At 42.0% G+C, this 27,067-nt stretch overlaps 1 protein-coding gene across 3 annotated transcripts in view; it reads right to left on the minus strand.

The window, feature by feature from the left end:
• Positions 1 to 1,136: 1,136 nt before the first annotated feature.
• The window catches only part of ccdc61 (coiled-coil domain containing 61), a 40,852-nt gene continuing 14,921 nt past the window's right edge, over positions 1,137 to 27,067 (minus strand). The window contains exons 8-15 of one of the 3 annotated variants that reach the window (XM_084321952.1): positions 24,363 to 24,589; positions 23,580 to 23,627; positions 20,399 to 20,468; positions 20,184 to 20,273; positions 18,356 to 18,454; positions 12,664 to 12,697; positions 9,620 to 9,692; positions 1,137 to 2,998 (exon numbers count right to left, since the gene is read on the minus strand). In XM_084321952.1, coding sequence (XP_084178078.1) covers positions 2,910 to 2,998; positions 9,620 to 9,692; positions 12,664 to 12,697; positions 18,356 to 18,454; positions 20,184 to 20,273; positions 20,399 to 20,468; positions 23,580 to 23,627; positions 24,363 to 24,589 — 730 coding nt within the window. In that variant the 3' untranslated portion in view covers positions 1,137 to 2,909. Of the gene's footprint in view, positions 2,999 to 9,619; positions 9,693 to 12,663; positions 12,698 to 18,355; positions 18,455 to 20,183; positions 20,274 to 20,398; positions 20,469 to 23,579; positions 23,628 to 24,362; positions 24,593 to 27,067 lie in introns of all 3 variants that reach the window. The other 2 variants (XM_084321951.1, XM_084321953.1) reach the window with 2 other exon arrangements.

Consider the following 27,067-nt stretch of genomic DNA (forward strand, 5'->3'; position numbering starts at 1 on the left):
TAATTGTACTTGTGTCAACGAATATTCTATATTGAAATTAATTAATAGACTTGTACATTTAAAAAAAATTATAATTATTATTATATTAGATTGTGAAAAAAACAGCCCCCGGTAAGCGGTCGTTAGTGGTTAACATACCGTTGTATTCGTTCGGTACACTACACAGCCGTTCGGTACGGTACGGTACACACTGAAACGGTACGGTTCGGTACGGATACCTTTACACCCCTAATTCAATCCCTGTACAGAAATGCACTGATACAAATGTTAGAAGTACTACCAATTAAACTGTATATTTACACATATTGCAGATTTGTATACATGTTTTATGCTTTTTGTAAGGACCTTTTTTACATGCATCACAGCTTTCCATGAATGGTTTTAATAGATCTTTCAACAAAAAAAATTCTGAAATTGATCAGGCTTAAGACTTAAAGGTTAAAATCTATATGAACACTGTCACATAGATACATTTCTATAAAATGCAGTAGTGTGGCCAAATTAGGAGTGTCCCGGTCGACCAATGGGAATCGGAGCCAACCCCGGCATATTTTAATTGATCTGTATCGGCTCTATTAACCCTTTCACTACCACACTACAGAAGGTTAACCCTTTCACTACCTAGTGAAAGGGTTAACCTTCTGTAGTGTGGCAGTGAAATGGTTAACCTTCTGTATTGTCGCAGTGAAAGGTTTAACCATTTAGTAGTGTGGTAGTGAAAGGGTTAATCAAATGGCATCCTCCAATCAGATGTTATAATGTAATATAGCAGCAACGTCAAATACTACTTAGGTCTTTGGCATCTGTGGCTTTTACTGATGACAAATACAATTACTCAAGTCTGGTATCGGACCATTACTTGATACTGGTATTGGCGCATCTTTATAGAATTGCATATATAAAAATATATATATAAATAAATAACTCCACGTTCAAAGTTAGCAAAGGCTGTTCGCCCGGGGGTCTGAACAAACAACAACATTTCTTGCAACAGGGTTTACGGGAAATGTGGTTAAGATTCGTATACTAATTATTTCGGCAAAGGTCTCATTTGTTTACTGTAATTATACCAAGGCATCAGGACAATTCTCCTTGTAGCTTTAAAATAAAATGATGTGCAGAGTCATTTCTATCGATCATCTTCACTGTGGTTTACTGGCGGTTGTTACAGTACATATAGAACATTACATATAGAAATCACATTTGAACTTCATAAAAACATAATTACAAATAACACATGGTCAATCACACACAAGAAATACATACAAAAATACAACTGGCTCAGTAGCATCCAAAGTGGTAGCTGCCATTCGCACCAGACAACACTGCCTGGCTCTTTCTCTCCATCACTTTAAAAATCAATATCTAACATGTGTTATATAATTCTTCTGCCCAAATAAGGGAGAGCGGTTCCCTCCGTATCCCAAGGCATGGGACAGTGAATTGGTTATTAAACTTTGTCTGTGGTTCACACAGGCTCTTTACTTTGAACAAGGTCTTCCAATATTGGTTTTGAATTTTGAAGCAGCAGTTTAAAAAAAGGAAACGTCTAGCTTAATTAAAGGTGATTTAGAGAACACTTTTATGTAGAGTAATGTTTTCTTTTAATAATACATCCAGAGCTTTTAGAAAGATGCAGAATAAAAGTATTGCTTTTCCCAAAAAACTTTTTATTGATTAATGAATATATATATATATTTTTTTTAAGTTGGCAGGTCCAAAATGAATATTGTCATTTACATGTTGCATGGATGTATCCCCTACCTATTTCCAATTTCGCCACGTGGAATGCACCTAATTGGATAAATGACATGCTGTTGCTCTAATGCGAAATGTAGTGGCTGAATGTGATCTATAGCACCTTTAATTAGAACTAGCTCAGCTTTCCAGCCTCAGGGCATCTCGTAGTGGAGCTGTAACCAAACTGCAACATCCACTCCTTTAGTGCTTGGCTCTTAAAAATAGGCTAGTTAGCAAAACATGTAATCCTCCTGTACAACTTCCATTTACCTCTCACCCAAAAATGCAGTATAGAGGACAAAATTACTGGTATAAATGGGAAAGGAAAATATTGTTCATATTCACCATAGGTCATAAAAAATTATGACAACACTTGAGGGGTCTTTTATCACAAATAATATGAATAACTCATCGCCGGGGGGGGGGGATATCTCCACTGAGATTAGATTAAGGTTAGTGTTAAGGTCAGAGTTGGGTTTCTAAACAACTTTCTAGGTAAAAACGATGAGGTGCAGTGTTGCAGCTTGGCCAAGTGACACTAAAAGCAAATACTCTTCCAGACCATTCAATCTTCAGGAAGGAGAGTCATAATATTTACATAATATTGTAGCAAATTCAGTGGGCAACTGGGAATCGAACCCGGGTTGCCCAGACCACAGGCGACAGCGCTAACCAGTCAACTAGAGTCTGACCCGTTAGCCAAGGGATAGTGAGTCTAGGCATCAGTGGTCATTACGATATATACACATATCATCATAACGTGGGCCTTGGCAATTCTGTGTGTAGCAGAGGACGCCCATATTTGTGACAGGGATGATCAATTTTTAACTAAATATCATGTTGCCGTTTTCTTAGCAGATATTAAGATTGCAATATAACTTGCAAATACCATTTTTAAGGTCAAGTATCAAGTTTAAAACTGATACTCCCATTGGGTTTTACAGTGATGACCGATCTCCTAGTATTACACAGAGAAAATGTTTATTATAAAATATCACTTTCTCTCTTTTATTATATCAATTTAAAAACATTTTCAGAAAGCCAATATTGCCGTCTCAGCGATATGAGACATCTGTATGATTTCCATATACTGTTCAGCCCCTGTGTGTCCAGTCTGCATAGTTAAAGATGTCCAGGTCCTGAGTACCATGTCGCCATGATGTCCGTCTTTAGTGTCCCGTGTCCAAGTCCCTCATGTAGTCCTGAAGAGCTTGCAGCCTGGCGTCGATCTCAGTCAGATCTGGACACGTGGAACTCTCTGAGGACAAGAAGATTAACAAAATTTTACCCTTTCAGGTGTCTTTCAAGACTTCAGCCTCCTGGGGTGAAAAGTGTGGCTGCTAGAGGGTGGGGACACTTTTGTGGACCAACCAACCAACACAGTGAGCTATAGAGCTGCTGGTCGCAGCTGAAAACTATACGCAAGAAAAGTGTATTTCATTGGGTCAGTGGCCAGAGAGTTAAATCCCTGTACGTTGTAACAACAACTCTTCTGGATAACACCAGATAACTCGCAGCCTTATCTATAAACTATAACTTCACTCACACCACGACCTTCCAGACGTGGTGGAGGCACTGGTCTTCTGACCTCTCCCTCGTGGACTACAAATGTAATATCACTTCCAGCTCCGTCACTCTTCTCTCTCGAATACCATGCAGTATCTGTCTCTAACCCATTAAATCTCACCATTGTTACTCTCCATCGCCCTCCAGGTCCCCTCATACACTACCCAGACAAGCTGGACATGATTCTAAGCCCTTTTCCAGAAGATGGCACCCCCATCCTCCTAATGGGTGACTTCCACCTGCCTGACTCGTCTCAGTCAGACACAGTGGTCTCTCTCCTACAATCCTTTGACCTGTTCCTTTGACCTGACTCCGACCGCCATGCTTCCCACTCACAAAGCTGGCAGCTCCTTGGATCTCATTCTCCTGTGACTCCAGCATCATTAACACCACGGTAACTCCCCTCCATGTATCAGACACAACCTCTCGTATACTACTGTCATGGCTTCTTTCTTTCACCCTAAGATCGAGGCCTCGGCTAAGAACCTTCGCAAACTGCACGCCACCATGTCCTCCCTCCTCACTCCTCCACTAGGGCGGGCCATACTTTTTTTTTTTTGGAAAATCAATCGAGTGGGGTGTCTAAAATATGTGTTTTTTTGTGGGGAATTCAAATATGGGATTATTTTTCTAATCGGATAACTCCTACCTACATTGTTTTGGATTTCAAAATGGCCGATTTGACAATTTTTCACCCCTTGGCCATACATGGATGCCAACATGAATCTGAAGGAAATCCTAACATGCAAGGTGTCTAAATGATGTGTTTCTTAATGGGGAATTCAAATATGAGTTCATTTTTGGGATAGGATAACTCTAACCTACATCATTTTGGATTTCAAAATGGCCGATTTTACCATTTTTCACCCCTTGGCCATACATGGATGCCAACATGAATCTGAAGGAAATCCTAACATGCAAGGTGTCTAAATGATGTGTTTCTTAATGGGGAATTCAAATATGAGTTCATTTTTGGGATAGGATAACTCTAACCTACATCATTTTGGATTTCAAAATGGCCGATTTTACCATTTTTCACCCCTTGGCCATACATGGATGCCAACATGAATCTGAAGGAAATCCTAACATGCAAGGTGTCTAAATGATGTGTTTCTTAATGGGGAATTCAAATATGAAGTAATTTTTGGGATATGAGAAATATAACCTGCATAATTTTGGATTTCAAAATGGCTGATTTTACCATTTGAACCCATTGGTATTGTATTACAAAATTGCAAAGATAAAAAATATATGGGAAATCATTTATAATGACAAAGCCATCAAATTTATTAACAAGTGAACTGTATATAACTGGATACAACTCCAAAGATCAATAATAATAATACTAACAATAATAAATTGTATTTGTAATGCACACAAACACCTAAGTGCTAAATCTCGATCTCCTGACTTCTTGAACTTTGCCAGGTTCCAATATCTTGATTGGACTCATTCTTGGATGGCAAGATCTCCTACTGTACTGCTTTAGCCACCAACCTACAAACACAAACTTAAAGTCAACGTCAGCCATAAATAGGTGAGCTCTTTCCAGAACTACTCAGCAGAAACCTCTGTAACCATTTAAACAAACGTCTCAATGTATTGAGAAAATCCATGGGGCTCCATCAATCCTCTATCTTCTTAAATTTGATCAGGTTGCACAAGTCCTGCTTGGATTCATTCTTGGACATCAGCCTCCTGCTGGTCTCCTGAGCCCTGATCCCTCCATCCCTTTTTTCTTGTGAAAAGTACTTAGCAGAGGCCTCAGTCACCATTTTAACAACCCTCTTGATGCTTTGTGTGTGGCAAGGCCAGTCGAGAACCTCCATGGGGGTGTTGATTAAGTTCTTCACCTCGGAGGTGCTTAGGGAGCAGGTGAGAGGTGGCTCTGACAAATCTTCTGACCAGCTGATTAAGCCACCAATGCTGGAAGCGTCGCTATTGATGTGAGGTGTTCTTCTGATCCTGACACAGGAGTCTCCCAGCTGAGTGTCTGGATCCCCCTCTCCCCTGATGGCCAGGATTCTCTCCACCCCCTCAATTCTCTCTTTTTGATCCTCAGAGCACAGCAGTGTTTGGAGGATGGCTTCACTGTGGGCATACCAAGCAGATCTTCTCACAGTTGGCATCACAACATCCAGCACCTCCTTCCTCTGAGACTTGAGGCAGTCCAGCTGAAACAGGATGTGCCTAGGCCCTTCGATCCAGGAGTGCTTGACCTTCATGTTGAACCAACATGGATAATACACTCCAATGATGAATTCCACAATGCATTGTAGATTATTCAGGTTCTTTCTTTTAAGTTGATGCTTTGACACCCAGAGCCTGAGGAGTCTGTTTGCTGTGGTGAGCCAGCGGCTGTGGTTTACCGGTCCAATCTCCAGCAGAGCCAGCCTTGCAGAAAGCACTCCATCCCTGATTGCACAGACCAGCTTATAGCCATAGTGTTGATCAGTTGAGAGATCTTGAATGATCTTCTCAGGCAGCTTGATCAGCGGAGGGCCAAGAAAGATCCTGGTGAAGTTAGGATTGATCTCCAAGTCTGTAACAGAATCAAGGAGCTGTCCTATTGGCCCAGACAATTTGTTGTCTGACAGAGTAGCCCCATCAACTTCAACAATGAGACGGCGCAGTGGAAGTTCACCAGTGTGCAGGTTGCACACCAACCAGACCAGCTTTCTCCCCAGGTGCAGCTTCAGCTTCCGCATTACACCTGCCTTCACTCCAGTGTTGACATTGGTCGAGTCTCCTCCAATGGCCCACAAGGTCTTATCAGAACCTCTCTCTTTCAGCCAGGCAAACAGGACCTTAGCAATCTTCTCTGCATGGGACTCCTCTTTAGTTGCTTTCTCTGGTGTAAAGTGGAACAGATAGTTGCTGCCAGGCTCACTAGCAACACTATAGTGTTCTTCCTTGATCTTTGCAGGAAAAAATTGGTCACTGCCCTCAGCTTCCATCATCACATTGGTCATGTCAATCCGCCCATCAAAGAGGATACAGGAGATCCCCCCCCTCCTCCCTGCACTTCTCCTCAAACTCTTCCCCCAGCTCTTGCATCAACTTTTCTTGTGCTCTCTTAACCTTGTTCTTATCAATCACTTTACTTGTGTCATCTTCTAAGATGAGTCCTGCATCAATCAGAGCTGCAGTTGCTATAGCTGCAGTTGGCCTTAGACCTATGCCATACCTTACACTAGCAAGGGTGATGTTTGGAATCTCATCATAATTTTTCCGTAGCTTTGCTGAAGCTGCAGGGTCAGTTTCAGGAATGAGCTCAACTTCAGGGACTGTAAGGAAGCTCTCAACATCCTTCCTGGCAACCTTGTCTGCTGCTGCAAAGCTTTCTTCTTTGCCCCTTCTCCTTTTCTCTGCCTTCTTTTCCATCCCCTGCCTTTCCAATGTTTTAAGAAGATAGAGGATTGATGGAGCCCCATGGATTTTCTCAATACATTGAGACGTTTGTTAAAATGGTTACAGAGGTTTCTGCTGAGTGGAAAGAGCTCACCTATTTATGGCTGACGTTGACTTTAAGTTTGTGTTTGTAGGTTGGTGGCTAAAGCAGTACAGTAGGAGATCTTGCCATCCAAGAATGAGTCCAATCAAGATATTGGAACCTGGCAAAGTTCAAGAAGTCAGGAGATCGAGATTTAGCACTTAGGTGTTTGTGTGCATTACAAATACAATTTATTATTGTTAGTATTATTATTATTATTATTGATCTTTGGAGTTGTATCCAGTTATATACAGTTCACTTGTTAATAAATTTGATGGCTTTGTCATTATAAATGATTTCCCATATATTTTTTATCTTTGCAATTTTGTAATACAATACCAATGGGTTCAAATGGTAAAATCAGCCATTTTGAAATCCAAAATTATGCAGGTTATATTTATCCTATCCCAAAAATGACCTCATATTTGAATTCCCCATTAAGAAACACATCATTTAGACACCTTGCATGTTAGGATTTCCTTCAGATACATGTTAGCATTCATGTATGGCCAAGGGGTGAAAAATGGTAAAATCGGCCATTTTGAAATCCAAAATGATGTAGGTTAGAGTTATCCTATCCCAAAAGTGAACTCATATTTGAATTCCCCATTAAGAAACACATCATTTAGACACCTTGCATGTTAGGATTTCCTTCAGATTCATGTTGGCATCCATGTATGGCCAAGGGGTGAAAAATGGTCAAATCGGCCATTTTGAAATCCAAAACAATGTAGGTAGGAGTTATCCGATTAGAAAAATAATCCCATATTTGAATTCCCCACAAAAAAACACATATTTTAGACACCCCACTCGATTGATTTTCCAAAAAAAAAAAAGTATGGCCCGCCCTACTCCTCCACCCTCCTCTCTCTCTGCCAAAGACTTTGCAATATTCTTTTGAGAGCTGCTTCTCCCAACCCTTACCCATTTCAAATGCTGAATCAAGAACCTCATCCTTTACTCTGTCATCTTTCTCTCCCATTACAGATGCCGAGAGGAAGTTTTAGGGACCCCTTCTCTTCTCCCTCTACACCAAATCTCTGGGTAACATTATCACGTCTCATGCCTTCTCGTATAATTTCTATGCCGATTATACTCAACTCTTCCTCTACTTTCCTACCTCAGATATCCAGTCTCTGAGTGGATCTTGGCCTGTCTGTCCGACATCTCCGCCTGGATGACGCCCAACCACCTCAAACTGAACCTAAACAAAGCAAAATTGCTTCACCTGCCGAGCAAATCCTCCCCGCTGACAGACCTTTCCATCACAGTCGTCCCGACCGCCAAGAACCTTGGTATAGTCCTTGACGACAGACTGAACTTCTCCGCTCACATCACCGCAACAACCAGAACCTGCAGATTCCTTCTGAGCAATGTCAGAAGGATCCGCGCCTTCCTGACAAAAGAAGCCAACCAACTCCTTGTGCAATCAAAAGTAATGTCTCGCCTCAACTACCGGTAATGCAATGCACTTCTTGCTGCTCATTCAGAACGCAGCCGCGCACGCTCCAAGTCCAACCTAGATCAGCCCATTGTTACCCAACTTCTTAGAGAGCTGCACTGGCTCCCCATCACAGCACGAATCCGCTTCAAGGTCCTCGACCTGGCATATCGTGCAGCAAAGGGAATGACTCCTGCCTACCTCTGGTCAATGGTCTCCAACTACACACCCTCAAGATCCCTCCGCTCTACATCCTCTGGCCGCCTCAGACCCACTCCTATCCTAGCTCCGGGAGTCATCAGAGAGAAGCCGCCTATTCTCGGTCCTTGCTCCACAATGGTGGAACGAACTTCCCACCACAGTTAGGATAGCCAGAACCCGACCAATCTTTCGCCGTCGACTAAAAACACACTTCTTCAATCAATATCTGAAAAAGAAAAAAAAAGAAAACACTAACCTTCCTACCGTCTTCTACTATCATGCACTCTTCCTAATATACTAATATGTCTATACTACTAGGCACTCAACACTGCAGCACTCAAGTTTCAACACTTTGATGAACATTGTTACTCAGCTGAAAGAGTTGTACCCTTCCTGCTGACTTGTCATACATAACTTGTAAGTTGCTTTGGATAAAAGTGTTCAGCTAAATGACAATTTTAATGTGTGCAGCATCGGCCATGATTCCTGTTACATTTTAACTGATGATAGGCACACTCCCATTTCACTAAATATGAACGAGAGTTTGTCATCAATAGTGGGACCCTAGTGTTACTAGGATAGAATAAGAATGTGAGATTGTACACAGATTTGAACCTAGGACATCGTGATTACATGGTGTGTGCTTTAGCATGGCGAGTCACCACCAGGACACCTTTAGCATGGTGAGCCACCACCAGGACACCTTTAGCATGGTGAGCCACCACCAGGACACATTTAGCATGATGAGTCACCACCAGGACACCTTTAGCATGGTGAGCCACCACCAGGACACCTTTAGCATGGTGAGTCACCACCAGGACACCTTTAGCATGGTGAGTCACCACCAGGACACCTTTAGCATGGTGAGTCACCACCAGGACACCTTTAGCATGGTGAGTCACCACCAGGACACCTTTAGCATGGTGAGTCACCACCAGGACACCTTTAGCATGGTGAGTCACCACCAGGACACCTTTAGCATGGTGAGCCACCACCAGGACACCTTTAGCATGGTGAGTCACCACCAGGACACCTTTAGCATGATGAGCCACCACCAGGACACATTTAGCATGGTGAGCCACCACCAGGACACCTTTAGCATGGTGAGTCACCACCAGGACACCTTTAGCATGGTGAGTCACCAGGACACTATAAAAGTAAAGGTTTGAAGCGGTTACCTTTGTCCGCTCTCGTCCTGTGTGTGGTGGGAGTGCTGCATACTGGCTTCCTGGTCACCAATCTTCCTCTGGGCTACAAACAAGAGATATCAACTCGCTCATCAACACAGATGTTTATCAACAATGGCTACATTTCTATAGCGCTCGTCTGGTACACATCAGGTCTAAGGGCCGGGCTACATTGATCCGTTATGTCTGTAATCTGCTTTGAATGAAAAGTATTCCGGTTGTTGTCCGGGGCTGATGTTTTTGAGCTTGTGTCCGTTTTGACAGACAGTGAAGAGAGGTGAAACGTTTCGACACCGATGGATACGTTCACCGTCCATTGGCAGAGCTGTTGGACACGATTACATAAGTTTCAAGTTTTCAAGTTTCTTTAATAGTTGTCATACAGAAGTACAGAATACTTTCATACAAAATGCTTCTTACTGTTACGCTCCAGAGACTGTGCTAGACAAGATAGTATCAAATAACATAGTATAGCATGTAATTTAGAAGAAGAAAATGAGGTCACAGTGTTCGGTATAGACATATGTACAATGTTCTGAGTTACCATATAATATACAATACTATGCAGTGTACTAATGTACAGTACTATATAGTGCAAAGCAGAAATGGGATGAGGTACAATTTAGGTACAATTTACAGTAAGGTGTACGAGTTGTAGTGCAATCCTTCATCAATAAATATAAAGTGTGGGGAGTGGGTGCTACAGTGTGTTTGTTTAAAGTGGGTGTGTGCTATAAAGTGTGTGGAGTGGGTGCTACAGTGTGTTTGTTTAAAGTGAGTGTGTGCGTGTGGATGTGTGTGCTATGTGCGTTTGGTGGTTGTTGTTGTGTAGTGTTCATTGTTCGTTTAGCAGCCTGATGGCCTGGGGATAGAAGCTTCTTCTGAGTCTTTCTGTGCTCGCCTTGAGACTCCGGTATCGCTTGCCTGACCGCAGCAGTTCAAAGAGGCAGTTGTTCGGGTGACTGGAGTCTTTAATGATTCTCTTAGCCTTGCCCTTGCAACGCTTGTTGTAAATGTTCTGGAGGGTGGGGAGCCCCCCTCCAATTGTGCGTTCGGCTGAACGTGTCACTCTTTGTAGTCTGCTTCGGTCTTGTGCAGTGCTATTCCCAAACCAGGAGGTGATGTTGCCGGTCAAGATGCTCTCTATTGTACATGAGTAGAAGTTCTTAAGGATCTTCTGACTGACTTGGAACTTCCTTAGGCGCCTGAGGAAGTAGAGGCGTTGTCGTGCCTTCTTCACAACACTGTCAATGTGTGTGGTCCATGTCAAGTCCTCGGATATGTAGGCTCTGAGGTACTTAAAGCTGTTGACTCTCTCAACCGGTGCCCCGTCGATGCTGAGGGGGCTGTAGTCCTTGACCCCCGACCTCCTGAAGTCCACAATCATCTCCTTAGTTTTGCTGACGTTCAGGGAGAGGCTGTTTTCCTGGCACCATCCCGCCAGGACCTTGACCTCTTCCAGGTAGGCCCTCTCGTCGTTGGCAGAGATCAGGCCCACCACCACTGGTTCTCGTTACGAAATGTTCTCGTAACCTGTTCCACCCCACGGGGTCGGTACCAACCCAAAAAATGACATCTGGTCATAAATTAAAAAAAAATATTATATCGCATATAAGTTGCGATTTTTTTGTCAAACGTTTTCAAGTATTAACATCACTAACATGTCACAAAAGCATGTAGAATGTATATTATCATCAATACATTAGTTTAGCAATAGGTTAAAAGTGCCATTAGATCGTTTTAAGTTTTCGATTTTCTGAAGTCTATTCCAAGACGGAAACGGAAATGGAAATTTTGAACCATGGGAATTGTAGTCTTTTTGTGGCCATTTTGTAAAGGACATGCATAGCTGTCGAATTTTTCCGAACTACACTTCCTGTCAGATACTGTGGGCTTTCAAAGTTCAGCGTTCTGAATGAATCATATCAATAACATTTATGATTCGCGATAATAAGCCACAAAAGCTTACGTTTTTGACAAATATTGAAACGCAGTTAGTTTCTCCTCCCTATTGTTAGCATGCAGGAACAATTAGATCTGAAATTAGTTTCAAAACGGTTGCACTGTGGGGAAAATTTAAAAGTACACTAGATTACAGTAGATTTCATTATCTGTTCTTATGCACGCCTGGTGATACTAAATCCAAATTGAACTCGGGCATTTGAAAGATAATATATGTATATATATTAGGGATGCTCGATATTGGCTTTTTTACCGATACCGATATTGTCCAACTCTTAATTTCCGATACCGATATCAACCGATATCACATTTTAATGCCGATATCGGCCGATAATATCAGTAGGCCGATAACATCGGACATCATTTCTATAGAAAAAAAATAAATAATTGAAAACAGATACCGATATTTTCCGATATCACATTTTAATGCCGATATCGGCCGATAATATTGGTAGGCCGATAATATCGGACATCCCTAATATATATATAAATGTGCGAATTGGCGATAATAAGGTAATGTATAAGCATCATATTCTATATTCTATAATAATATTTCAAATTGCATTGGTCCGGATGGGAGAATTCAGTACTGTATCTACAGAACCTTCGGTTTAATCATCTTCCCTTTATTAATTTCCTTAGATTTTTTGTACACATGATCTCAAGAGGGTACTGAACGAGATCAGTGGCAGTTTTTTAGGTTTGGTCATTATTATCATGGTGTTATTCACTGTCAAAGATGCAAAGAAAAATCATAATTAATATTCTCCTTTGTTTAATCACAATTTAAGCAAGCCTAGTAATAGACGCAATATTTCTGACACTGAATACATTCCCTGAGGTCCATAGATGTACCTAGATACCAAGAATATGCAAATAGCCCTTGTAGAAGTGGAGCAATATTCCATTTACCTAGGTATATATTTTAGGCGGATTTTCACATCGTGTGGAACAGGCAATGTGGGCGGTAATACCGTAATATCGGTTATCTCTGCGTCATGTGATGGATCAGTGTAACCAGGAGGTCCTAAATGAAGATTACAAGTAAACCTGACTAATATGTTGTCACTCACCACGGTAGGGCCATTGCAATTCTGTTTCCTTCCTCTGAAAAACAAAAGATGAGAACTTTAGACAACAGCGGAAGTGAAAACTACTTTTAAGTACAAGGTAGGGTTGTCCTCCACTCAATACATTATTAGTCCACTAATAGTCAAAGAACCTTGTTGATGAATTGATTTAATTAACACTTCTGTAAATGTGTGTTTCCTACAGGCAGCCATGCTGAAGCACCTCATCTAGTGCTGACCAGAGTGTCATGCTGAAGCACCTTATCTAGTGCTGACCAGAGTGTGTCATGCTGAAGCACCTCATCTAGTGCTGACCAGAGTGTGGCATGCTGAAGCACCTCATCTAGTGCTGACCAGAGTGTGTCATGCTGAAGCACCTCATCTAGTGCTGACCAGAGTGTGTCATGCTGAAGCACCTCATCTAGTGCTGACCAGAGTGTGTCATGCTGAAGCAACCCATCTAGTGCTGACCAGAGTGTGTCATGCTGAAGCACCTCATCTAGTGCTGACCAGAGTGTGTCATGCTGAAGCACCTCATCTAGTGCTGACCAGAGTGTGTCATGCTGAAGCACCTCATCTAGTGCTGACCAGAGTGTCATGCTGAAGCACCTCATCTAGTGCTGACCAGAGTGTCATGCTGAAGCACCTCATCTAGTGCTGACCAGAGTGTGTCATGCTGAAGCACCTCATCTAGTGCTGACCAGAGTGTGTCATGCTGAAGCACCTCATCTAGTGCTGACCAGAGTGTGTCATGCTGAAGCACCTCATCTAGTGCTGTCCAGAGTGTGTCCACCTCATCTAGTGCTGACCAGAGTGTGTCATGCTGAAGCACCTCATCTAGTGCTGACCAGAGTGTGGCATGCTGAAGCACCTCATCTAGTGCTGACCAGAGTGTGGCATGCTGAAGCACCTCATCTAGTGCTGTCCAGAGTGTGTCATGCTGAAGCACCTCATCTAGTGCTGACCAGAGTGTGTCATGCTAAAGCACCTCATCTAGTGCTGACCAGTGTGTCATGCTGAAGCACCTCATCTAGTGCTGACCAGAGTGTCATGCTGAAGCACCTTATCTAGTGCTGACCAGAGTGTGTCATGCTGAAGCACCTCATCTAGTGCTGACCAGAGTGTGTCATGCTGAAGCACCTCATCTAGTGCTGACCAGAGTGCGTCATGCTGAAGCACCTCATCTAGTAAGTGCTGACCAGAGATGTGTTCATCAACTGTCAGGAAATCACTTCTTCAGCATGGGGTGAAATCACCCCCCCCCCCCCCTCCATGAGCAACGCATGCATCTGGCGTGGACCAAAGAAGTGAAGCGGGTGCCATTCAGCATTCGTTCTGCCTACGTTAGTTAATTTCAGCTAGAAGAGGAGGCAGCCCTAGTATTAAAGATCCAGTACAATCAAAAGTGTTTTTCAATCCCATAGCATTTTCGTTATTTTTTTGCATTCTTTATGGTATGTTGATGTAAAATGACCAAGAATCTCTCTAATGGAGGAAATTGTATTATACATCTCAATCATTTTGTCCAAACTGATGGTCAGAGTCTATACTGTTCAGTAATGGATCGGATCAGTACTTGGGCCAGAGCCCAACATTTCAGTTGTCAGTACCACTCTAGGTGACGAAACTTACATATAATTTTTTTTCAAGATCTATGTCTGTAGATGATATTTTGGTATGATAGCCCTTCCTAAGTGGTAGCTGTATCATAATTATCAAGTCATGAAGTATACCCATGTAGAGGACATCTGTCAATGTTTCACAATATTGTCTTTGGTATCATTTTAAAGCAGACTTTAATGTCATCTTTCATTCAAGCTAAGATGTGAATCTTTCTGACCAATATAGAGGTCACTGGAGCTCTTTGAACAGTCAACAACACACATGTTTACACGATTTTCGCCTAAATTATATACCGTACTTTTCGGACTATAAGCCGCGGCTTTTTCCCCCATTTTTCGACCCTGCGGCTTATATAACGGTGCGGCTTATATGTGACTCGACGTGACAAAACCCGAAAATGTAAAAATCTAAATATTGCTTTTTTGACTGCATTGAAATGTTATTTATCTGTTCCCTTATTTGCTAAACTTAATACAACTTGTAAATGAGTTAATTCTTGTTATTTGTCCGACAGTATTGTGTCCCAATGCTAATTACATATGGTAATTAAACATTAAAACACCTGCGGCTTATAGTCCAGTGCGGCTTATATATGTACACATCATTCAATTTAGCTGCTGCGGCTTATATTCAGGTGCGGCTTATAGTGCGAAAAGTACGGTACTATCTTTTAGCCTCGTGTCATCTAGGAGCAACAGGGACACAAAAAAAGATTCAGGAAATGTATAATATGCCTATACTATTTCTTGTCAGGGGTGATTGTGAGCCTTAAATTAGAAGAGCAGTACTAGGCTCCTATTAAACTATACAGAACAGCCACTAGGATGTCACAAAGTTGTCTGTCTTTATCATACATATACAGGACATAAAGGACACCACAACGAGATAAGGAACCACTTAGAGTTTTATAAACAACCTATTAAACAGAACAACATTATAAACAAAATTAACATTGAAAGTGAATATACATTTAATCCCACAGTATACAGTATCGTTATTAATGGGAATAGGCCTATGTCAAGATCTGATTATAGTCAGGCTAATTATGATCGGTGTGTACTTAAGATAGAGTTGAGATGGGTAACCTAGGTTGAGTACTTTCTGGTGATGTTTCATAGTTAAAGACAGTAGAGGTTGAGTACTATCTGGTAATGTAACATAGTTAAAATAGTAGAGGTTGAGTACTTTCTGGTGATGTATCATAATTAAAGACAGTAGAGTTGAATCCTTTCTATAAATATTTGGGAGGTTACCCATCTCAACTCTATCTTAAGTACACACAGATCGTGATAGCCTGACTATAATCAGATCTTGACATAGGCCTATTCCCATTCATAATGATACTGTATACTGTGGGATTAAATGTATAATTCACTTTGAACTCATTCAGCGCCATTGCTTAATCCACGAGATGGCGCTAGTGCGCCACCGCTGTAAGTCAATGGGGGGACTGCGAGATTTGCGAGTCCTTAAAATATATCTTAAATTATAGCTATGGGTCTAATACACCCGTAGATTATCAGTTAGTTGCATCCAGTCAACATGTACAAAACAGATTGTTTTTTTCATCTGTACATTTCCGTTTTATAGCCTGAATATGAGTATAACTTTGGGTGCTTCTGAGTAATTCCAGAGAAAGACGCGATAATAGCGTTTTAGTGGAATACACTAAACACGTTGTAATTTCTTTCCTGATTATCGAATCTTCCTGAAATCAATGCTAGATTATAATTATTATCCTTCCTTGTGCATACATGAAAAGAGCATTGGACCGCGGGGCTCCGCCGCAGCCTCCTCAAACTCAACGGCACACAGCCACACACAGCCGTGATCGCAGACAGATCAACGATCAAATTTATATATAGTGTTCTTACCTTGTATCTGATGTAATGCAAAAGAACTAATCCAATTATCTGATCGCCATTTGAAGGAGGTCCGTGCCACGTTCAACAGCATTGCATATTGAGGGGGGGGGCAGCCTCGCAGATGTATCGTTGAAACAGGTTACCTCGCCTGAGTATTTAAACCACGCCTGCACGGCTTGGATCGTCCCAGAAAAGAAACTACACCAGTCCCAGTGGAGTGCAATACCCGCTGGAAGGTGTAGGCGGCGGTATTTGCCCTTTTGCGAGCTCAGACCCATTCCCAACGATAACATCAGGCTGGATGGATGAAAATGAATGATATCGCTAATAAAAGAAATAACGATTAAAACCTGAATATACTCGGGTCTGGCGCTCAAGCGATGGCGAGTTAACCCAACTATCATCGTGACTGGCGCTGAATGAGTTAATGATATAGTACAGGATGCTTGATCACCTGGCTGTTCATCTCTATTAACTCATTCACTGCCAGGTATTATCCTTATCCTGTATTCCTGTTCTAGCTAGGTCATGCTTTAAAAGATAGGAGTGCGTCACCTTGTTTGTAGAGCTATATCTATATTCTATATTATAGCTATGGATACAATACTATGGTCATTTGACACCGACAGTAACTATCTTCTGTCCAAGATGCAAAAAAGAATAATTTTTTTCATGAATACGTTTGCGCGTTATCCCGTGGTGAATATAAGTATAGTTTCGGAGTGATCCGGGCTAATTCCTGGAGAGCTGAGTTATAGGGCCCTACGTGAATTCTACTAAAAGCATTGGCGTTTTGATTGATTGATTGAAAACTTTATTAACAGATTGCAGAAAGGGTACAATACAGTACAGCTCAATACACACAATTGTTGGATGCAGACCAGAGAAAGACTTTCGTCTTGTTTACATCAGGGTCCCCCATTTTCAATTCATCAGGACATATATGACATACATGACATACAGATAGTCAGTACTGCTACATCTATACATTTATGACATACCAGATTTGCAAATACAGTACGGTTTGTGATACAGAAGGAGTCAAGAAAAGGGAGTATATACATTTGACGTAGAAACTGTACATTGGAGGAGGTTGGGTGGGGGGGGGGTTGGGTACATTGGGATATTGACAACCATACTGGGTAATTTACATTGGAGGTGGTTGGGGGGGGGGGGGCACATTGTATAAACAAGTAACACTGTACATTGAGGGGGGGGGAGGAGACACTGTACAAACAAACAAAATTGTACATTGGACTATTGACAACCATACTAGGTAAATTACTGTACATTGGAGGGGGTTGGGTTAGGATATTTACAGGGGCCACGCTACTATTTCCAAATCAAATGTATATAATAGGTATTATGTTTCATCATGAATGCATGAAAGGAAGAGGGGGCGTTTCTGATGCTTTGATTGCCAGTAACGGCATTCGTTGTGAACCCCACACACGCTGATCAGCTGGATAGAAATGAAAACATTGTTGGATCAAGCTGAGATTTATGTCAGATAGTCCTTACCTCTGGTCGGGGGTATTCCAAAAAGAATATTCCAATTGTCTGATCGCGATTTCCAGTATTGGTGTCCATCTGGTCACGTACATAATTATTTTTAGTATTATTTCTTTTTTTTTTGTGCATTTTTACAGCTTTTCTGGTCACGCAGGACCGACAGAGGAGAGTGCGAACGGGAGGAGATGTGATGTGGGGAAGACATGCGACAAATATGAACCCGGGACGGCCGCGTATGTGTGCAAGGCACTATGCGGTGCCCCCCCCCCCCCCCCCCCCCCGGACATAATTTCACACAATTTATGGATCGAGTGTGCCAGATGCGTTTCGAACTGGTCGATTTAAGCGATTTACTCGGCTTCATCTAAATTTAGCGACCGGAGGGATTTAAACGTAACAAACGGTCTGGAACAGGGTTTACTGAACTCTCTATACTGCCACCTGGCCGAATCTGGCCGGTACTGCAGCCTCGGGGTCGCAGTATGCCTTAATGGCAACATACAGGTCTGTGACATTGAATAGAATATTAAAATCGAAAAAAAAAAAGGAAAACGGACCAAATAACATATGTGGTTGGCGCACAACGGCTGTCGAGCAAACACGTATATAAGCGCTGTTGGCGCAGATTGTGTTAATGATATGATCACCTGGCTGTTCATCTATATTAATGATATAGTACAGGCTTGTTAGATCACCTGGCTGTTTCATCCATGTCCCCTTGTGAGCTGGCAGAGGAAGGCCTGCTCCCCCGACGCTCCACAGATACACTCCTTCCTCTGCCGTTGCTGCCAGACCTGTAATCATTAGAGGTGGGATATAACAGAGAGAGCATGGAGAGAGAGAGCATGGATAGAGAGAGAGAGATTTTGATTTTATTTTATTACGGATCCCCATTAGCTGGTGCCATAGCAACCAGCTAGTCTTCCTGGGGTCCACACAAAAAAAATAAAACATACAAAAACAATTATTATTGCAAAAAAATTATTAAAAGTCAGTACTCAACACACAATGCGTAATGAAACTAACAATTAAGATGGCTAAAATTACATGAAAGCAAAGAAACAGAAAAACGAAACAAAATACTTTAGTGTTAAAAACAATTTAAGATTATTTTAAAAAGTGAATCTACTGTAAATGCAGCAGAGGTTTTGAGGCAGGTTATTCCAAAGAGTTAATGCTCTAAAAATAAAAGATCTCTCCAAAGCGCTGGTTCTAGAACCTGGCAATTCAAGCTGCCCACTACTGGAACCTCTAGTGTAATGATCATGCACAGTATTACTATACATAATCTGATTATGTATAAAAACAGGAGTTTTACTGCTCATGACCAACTTGAACAGCACAAGTGTATTAAAGACAATCTATTTTCAACGTTAAGCCAAGAGAGGCGGGCATGCATACGGCTCACATTAGACCTTAGTGAGCAGCCCAGTACCAACCGTGCTGCCCTGTTCTGGACCACCTGGAGCTTCCTGAGGTCACCACCGGCAGCAGGCGACCACATCGCAGAGCAATAGTCAAGATGACATAAAACTAAACTTTGCACTATCTGACATAAAAGGGGACAGGCAACTAAATAAGCACATTTCCTGGAAATACCAATTGCTCTTCCCATTTTTAAAACAATATAATTAATATGCTGAGTGCAATCCAGCATCACTCCAAGGAGTTTAGTACTTTCAACTTGTTGAACTGCCGAATTACACAAGTTTAAATTAAACTTAGGATTTGTAGATAACCTGTGCCTTGTTCCCAGCACAATACATTTAGTCTTGGAGATATTAAGGACAAGTCTATTACATACTACCCAGTCATGCACAACTTTAAGTTCTCTGCTAAAAACTTCATTAAGTATATTGCATGATGGTGCAGCGTAATAGAATGTCGAATCATCTGCATAAAGAACTGTTGTAGCACATTTGGTAGCCCAAGATAGGTCATTAGTAAATACAGAGAAAAGCAAAGGTCCTAGGCAACTTCCTTGCGGAACTCCACACCTCTGCTACTGGACAGGCTGCCATTTAGATACACCTTCTGTGATCTAGAGGACAAATAACTTAGTATCCACTTTAAAGCAGAAGAGTTAAAACCATACCATTTCAGTTTCTCAACCAGTAGAGAATGGTCCAGCACATCAAATGCAGCACTACAATCTAACAGCACAGCTCCCACCAGCATAGAGTTATCTATAGTTTTAAGCCAGTCATCAGTCATCTCTATCAAAGCAGTAGAAGTAGAGTGACCAGCTCTATAGGCATGTTGAGAAACTGTTGCAAGCTTATTTGAAACAAAATACTCTTGAATTTGTGAATGCACCAACTTTTCCATGGTTTTGCTCAAGACAGGTAGAGAGAGAGAGAGAGAGAGAGAGAGAGAGAGAGAGAATGAATGAATGAATGAATGAATACAGGATCAAGACAAGCTGGTAATGTTATTAGAGGTGGGATACAACAGAGAGAGAGAGAATGAATACAGGATGGGGAAGACCAAGCGTTACAATGTCTACGGCCAGACCATAATGACCTGCTGTGGGGATACACCTCTCTGGAGCGTGAGCGGCCCCTCTCCAGGAGAATGGGCGATGCCAACATGTCCCTCCGGACCTTTCTCTGACTGAAAGACAGAAGACAAGTTTCTGTTTCTATCACAACCAACCACAACACTACCAATACTTATATATATAATTATACACATATATTATTTTCAAGTAAAAAATAAAATAAAAAAAGGTTACTGACGTTTTGAGCTCTGCCTCTTTCTGTCTTCTCTGCCGGTCCTGGATATAAGCGGTCGGATCAAAACATGGCCCTGGAACACAGAGGGTGCTATTTCATTTTTAAGGTCTAAAATACACTGATAAAGTTGTATCTAAAAGATATTGTCAGCCATGGAGCATATTTTCAACCCCTTTCAACATCAAATGTGAAGTGGCTAATCCTTCACAAATTTCCATTTAGCCACTGGAGTTAGTTGCAGAGTTGGCCGACGCGCATTCATCATAAAGCACTCACAGAGAGGATGCAAGTACATTTATTAAACAAACTCCGGTTCACTTTTCTATACTAAATAAAATAATATAGAACAGGATCTTGACGAAGTAAACGATATAATTGGTCTGGCTTGATGCGGTCGAAAAACTATTGCACACCAAACCCCACTGTCTAACTCAGCTGTCAAACATTTCATTCACTGATTTGAACACTCCCAAAGGGGGAGGGGGGGGTGCATCTATGAGTGAATCTATGCCACGCCCCCAGTCATCAACAGATAAGTGTCCAGGTAATATCTATTTCAAGATTAATTGAAATCATACAGGTAAGTACAATTTCATATCAATTATTAATATAATCCATAAATCAAAATATATATTTTTGTTACATGTTTCCCATCAAACTCAAATTGGGTCAATATGGCTCCAACAAAATGGCAGAGTGAACGGTAGGCTGAGAGTTCACAGGTTGTGGTGAACCCTCTGTATTCACTCCGGTGAACTTCTCTCGATTGCTGACTTTGACACAGAGTGTTCAACTGTTGTGAAGGGCTTTTCTTCACCAGGGAAACCATTCATTTACATTTAGTCATTTAGCTGACGCTTTTATCCAAAGCGACTTACAAGTTCTGTATGACAAGTCATCAGGAAGGGTACAACTCTATCAGCTGAGTAACAATGTTCATCAAAGTGTTTTACGTGTTACAGTGTAGGTTAGTATATTAGGACAAGTGCATGGCATTCTTCATCCACCAGTTGTTTTCTGTGGTCTTCCTGGTCTTTTTGTGTTGCTGAGCTCACTAGTGCATTCTTTCCTTTTAAGGCGAGACAGTACCCCGAAATCGCCTTTTTTCAACGATATTGAGATTGTTATATTTTGCTTCCTTAACTCATTGACCGCCATGCTCTTTTCCCATCTTTACTCAATGGCGCCAGTGTTATTGACCATTTTAGCTATGTTTGCGGACCCATCGTGTGTTCTGTATTATAGCTATGGAGACAATAGTATGGCTCATTTGACAGGCATTGTTTATAGTCCAAGACTGACTAACCAGTTCATTTCTACATACTGTAGTTTGTGCGCTATTACACACTTAACATCGCCCCTTTACAGAATAATCCAGTCTTTTTTCATAGATAGCGAGATATGACGTGTTATATGCATTATGCCCAAATCGTTCGGGTTGCTCGCCTGAAACCCAAAATACTTCCAGATCAAAGGTATATACCATATACATATGTGTCTTCACAAAATCATCAAGGGGGGGGGCTCGTTTCAACTCGAAACTGCGATCGTTACCAAAAGCATGTTTTAGGTCCGATAAAATACGACACTGATCGGTACAAAAACATGTTTTAGGTTCGGTAAGATAGACATAGAATGGACCTTACCTTAGCCAGAAGGTACTCCAAAAAGGCGATAAAATCTCAGAGCGATTGCTCTGCAAGAACTCCTCCCCCTCAGAGGGAATCAGGACGCCTGTATATTTTCCCCAACTGAGTTTCACTTCCGCATTCGGTTTGCGCGATCCGATTGGCCACTGAGGTTTCTCTCAGCGCCAATCGTGTTACTCCTAACAAACTGGTTAAGCTTGGCGACTCTTTCGAAGTCACTCTCTTTCGAAGTTGGTTAAGGTTAGGGTTAGTTGGTTATGGTTAGTTGGTTAAGGTTAGGGTTAAGGTTAGGGTTAGTTGGTTAAGGTTAGGGTTAGGGTAACAGCCTGCTGGCGCGATTGTTAGGAGTAACACGATTGGCGCTGAAAAAAACGTCAGTGGCCAATCAGATTGCGCAAACCGAACGTGGAAGTGAAACTCCGTTGGGGAAAATATACACGCAATCAGGACAGACACTCCCCACACTAAAGTATCCCAGTTCAAAAGGTAGGCGGGCGGCTAAGTGGCACAGTGGGCAAGGCTGCCTCCTCGTGTACCGGAGGGGACACGTGATGCAAGGCTTCATCCACATTGCAGCCGGCCAGTGGGAGGCATGGCCTAACCACTGGGAGGGTAGAATTGGACAATACGAAATTGGGATGGGAGAAGAAATAGAAAAAAATTGGAGAAAAAGTAGATTTAAAAAAGAAAGTAGGCGATACTGCCACCTGACGAGATTTTATCGTCATTGCAATTCCAACATAGGCAGCTGTGCCAGGGAAACCCAGGGAGCTACCGCCGAGTGTTTAGAACGGGGATCAAAGGAAAAATATCAAATGGTCAAAAGCCGAGAAAAGTCGGGTTTGATGCTCAGCGGTTGGCGACGAAACCCGACTTTTCTAGGGTTTGGCGGGCAAAGAGTTAACATGTCTTATTTCAAACTAGTGGCAATAAAATATCGAAAACACACAATCATTTTGTCTGATTTTGGTAACGATCGCAGCTTCGTAAAACGACCCCCCACCCTTGATGATTTTGTGAAGAAACATCTAATATGGTATATACCTTTGATTAGGAAATAATATAGGTTTCAGGCGAGCAACCCGAACAATTTGCGTATATGCATAGAACATGTCATATCTCACTATCTAGAAAACGAGACTGGATTATTTTGAAACGGGCGATGTTTAGCGTGGAATAGCGCACAAACTAAAGTATGTAGAAGTTAACTGGTTTGTCCATGTTGGACTATAAATAGTGCCTGTCAAATGATCCTATACTATACTATTGTCTCCATAGCTATAATATAGAATATACAATGGGTCCGCAAACATTGTGAAAATGGTCAATAACGCTGGCGCCAGGGAGTAAAGATGGGAAAACAGCGTGGCAGTCAATGAGTTAAGAATGTACCAAACAGTTTTTTGCTATCTCTCTGATGGGGTTCTTTTGGTTTTTCAGCCTAATGATGGCTTGCTTCACTGACGGCTATTGGGACCTCACATAGAGTTGACAGCAACAGATTCCAAATGGAGATACCACACTTTAACACACACCTGGCCATGGAACAGCTGAGCAGCCAATTGTCCAATTACTTTTGGTCCCTTAAAAAGGAGGAAGCACATGTAGAAATTGTTGTAATGTCTACACCGTTCACCTGATGTGGATGTAAATACCCTCAAATGCACATCTTGATTAATTCATTTCAGATCCATTGTGGTGGTGTAGAGCCAAAATTATGAATAATGTTGATGTCCAAATATTTATGGACCTGACTGTATGTAATATTATGAAAAGAGGGCAGATACTCTTTGTAGTGTGCATCATACCCTGAAGAAGACACGTTGTAGTGTGCATCATACCCTGAAGACACTTTGTAGAGTGTATCATACCCTGAAGCATCGTGGCTACAAAGTGTGCGACTGCCCTTTTCATATAGATATTAACTTTTTCGCTGTCAGCTCCTTCTAAGTCTGGTGTGGAGGCCTCCTCTCTACTGCACTTTAGTGGTTAAACAGGTGGCGAGCAGCAGCTCTGTGTTGACGTCGTGCAGCAGCATGAGCTGTATTGTGGGGACAGACATACAGACGCCTCGGCCTCTTCAGGCGCCATGTCGTTGCTATGATGATGCGACAACAATAGATAGATAATGGAGAATACATATCAATGCGTTGCCAAGCCTTGGCAATAAGCACTACCAGAGCCAGTACCTGTGGGGGAGGGCCTGGGGATAAGCACTACCAGAGCCAGTACCTGTGGGGGAGGGCCTGGGGATAAGCACTACCAGAGCCAGTACCTGTGGGGGAGGGCCTGGGGATAAGCACTACCAGAGCCAGTACCTGTGGGGGAGGGCGACCGCCTGGGGATGTGGGCCTGTGGCCCGGAGGAGCCGGCCCTGGCTCCTCTCTCATCCGTCCTCCGCCTCCGTTCCTCCATCCGTTCTCTTGATCCCGAGCGAGCCCTTGCCGCCCCTACATGCCCCAACATCCGCTCGCGGGACAGGGAGCGCTGGATTTCACCATCAGGGCGGGAACCACCACCACGACCGCAGGAGACGGGAGTCACCCTGCTACACAACAAATACCATAGACGCATGTTAACTCATTGGATGCCACTCACGAATAAAGTTGGGTTAACTCGCCGACGCTCGAGCGCCAAACCCGAGAAAAGTCGGGTTTTCTATCGTTATTTCCTTTATTCGATATTCCCATAGAAAAACTACCCCCCCCCCACCCTTTCATGCATTCATGATGAAACATAATACCGATAATATAGCGTTGATTTAAAAATAGTAGCGTATACAGGCGAGAAACGACAAGTTTTTTAGTGAAATGCACATATTGCTGCATAGCGTCATTTTCTGGGATTAGACAGGATTACTCTAAAACTATACTCATTCACCACGGTATAAAACGGGAATATATGGATGACATTTTTTTTCTTTTTCACAAATTTAATGATAGATACTCAATGTCAAATGGGCAATAGTATTATATCCATAGCTATGATATATAATATCGTTTGAGCCCTGCAAACACAGCCACGTATTCCTATACTTTAAAGCGGTGGCCTTCTTACCACACAGTACACAGCGCCCTCTGGCGCTGATTGAGTTAAGATAGGAGTCACCCTGCTACACAACAAACACCATAGACGCAGGTTAACACTTTGGACGCCACCGCGATATGCGTGATGTGTTGTTAAAAGCGCAACGCTGTAATATATAGGAATACGTGGCGGTGTTTGCAGGGCTATAACTATATTCTATATTATAGCTATGGCCCATTTGACACCACCTATCGTTCAATATGAGAAAAATTTATAATTTTTTCATCCATACATTCCCGTTTTGTACCGTGGTGAATATGACTATAGTTTTAGAATAATCCTGTCTAATCCCAGAAAACTACGCTATGCAGCAATACGTGCAATTCACTAAAAACGTTGTCATTTCTCGCCTGTACACGCTACTATTTTGAAATCACATCTATATTATCGGTATTATGTTTCATCATGAATGCATGAAAGGGTGGGGGGGGGGGGGGGTCGTTTTTTGATGCTTTGATCGTCACCAACGGCACACGTTGTGGAGTAAAATACACATATATTGTGATCGAAGTGAAATCATGGTTGGATCTAGGGCTGGGCAATTAATCCCAAAAATGCGTTCCTCCATCCGTTCTCTTGATCCCGAGCGAGCCCTTGCCGCCCCTACATGCCCCATTGCCCCAACCTCCGCTCGCGGGACAGGGAGCGCTGGATTTCACCATCAGGGCGGGAACCACCACCACGACCGCAGGAGACAAACAACAAATACCATAGACGCACGTTAACTCATTGGATGCCACTCACGAATAAAGTTGGGTTAACTCGCCGACGCTCGAGCGCCAAACCCGAGAAAAGTCGGGTTTTCTATCGTTATTTCTTTTATTCGATATTCCCATAGAAAAACTACCCCCCCCCCACCCTTTCATGCATTCATGATGAAACATAATACCGATAATATAGCGTTGATTTAAAAATAGTAGCGTATACAGGTGAGAAACAACACGTTTTTTAGTGAAATGCACATATTGCTGCATAGCGTCATTTTCTGGGATTAGACAGGATTGACTAAAACTATACTCATTCACCACGGTATAAAACGGGAATATATGGATGACATTTTTTTTCTTTTTCACAAATTGAATGATAGATACTCAATGTCAAATGGGAAATAGTATTATATCCATAGCTATGATATATAATATAGTTTGAGCCCTGCAAACACAGCCACGTATTCCTATACTTTAAAGCGGTGGCCTTCTTACCACACAGTACACAGCGCCCTCTGGCGCTGATTGAGTTAAGATAGGAGTCACCCTGATACACAACAAACACCATAGACGCAGGTTAACACTTTGGACGCCACCGCGATATGCGTGATGTGTTGTTAAAAGCGCAACCCTGTAATATATAGGAATACGTGGCGGTGTTTGCAGGGCTATAACTATATTCTATATTATAGCTATGGCCAATTTGACATCACCTATCTATCGTTCAATATGAGAAAATTTTTAAAAATGTTCATCCATACATTCCCGTTTTGTACCGTGGTGAATATGACTATAGTTTTAGAATAATCCTGTCTAATCCCAGAAAACTACGCTATGCAGCAATACGTGCAATTCACTAAAAACTGTCATTTCTCGCCTGTACTCACATCTATATTATCGGTATTATGTTTCATCATGAATGCATGAAAGGGTGGGGGTGGGGGGGTCGTTTTTTGATGCTTTGATCGTCACCAACGGCACACGTTGTGGAGTAAAATACACATATATTGTGATCAAAGTGAAATCATGGTTGGATCTAGGGCTGGGCAATTAATCCCAATTTTTTTTTTTTTTTACTTAACTTTTTTAAAATGATGACGATTCTGATTAGAGTTATTTTGTATGTTACAAGAGACTTTTAAGTTTAAGTCAAGCACTTTCATATATGTTATGTTTAAGTTTAAGTCAAGCACTTTGATATATGTTATGTTGTCTATTTAAGAAATAGT

The sequence above is a fragment of the Notolepis coatsorum genome (assembly GCF_963971535.1).
Source record: "Notolepis coatsorum genome assembly, chromosome: 1".
Classification (NCBI taxonomy): domain Eukaryota; kingdom Metazoa; phylum Chordata; class Actinopteri; order Aulopiformes; family Paralepididae; genus Notolepis; species Notolepis coatsorum.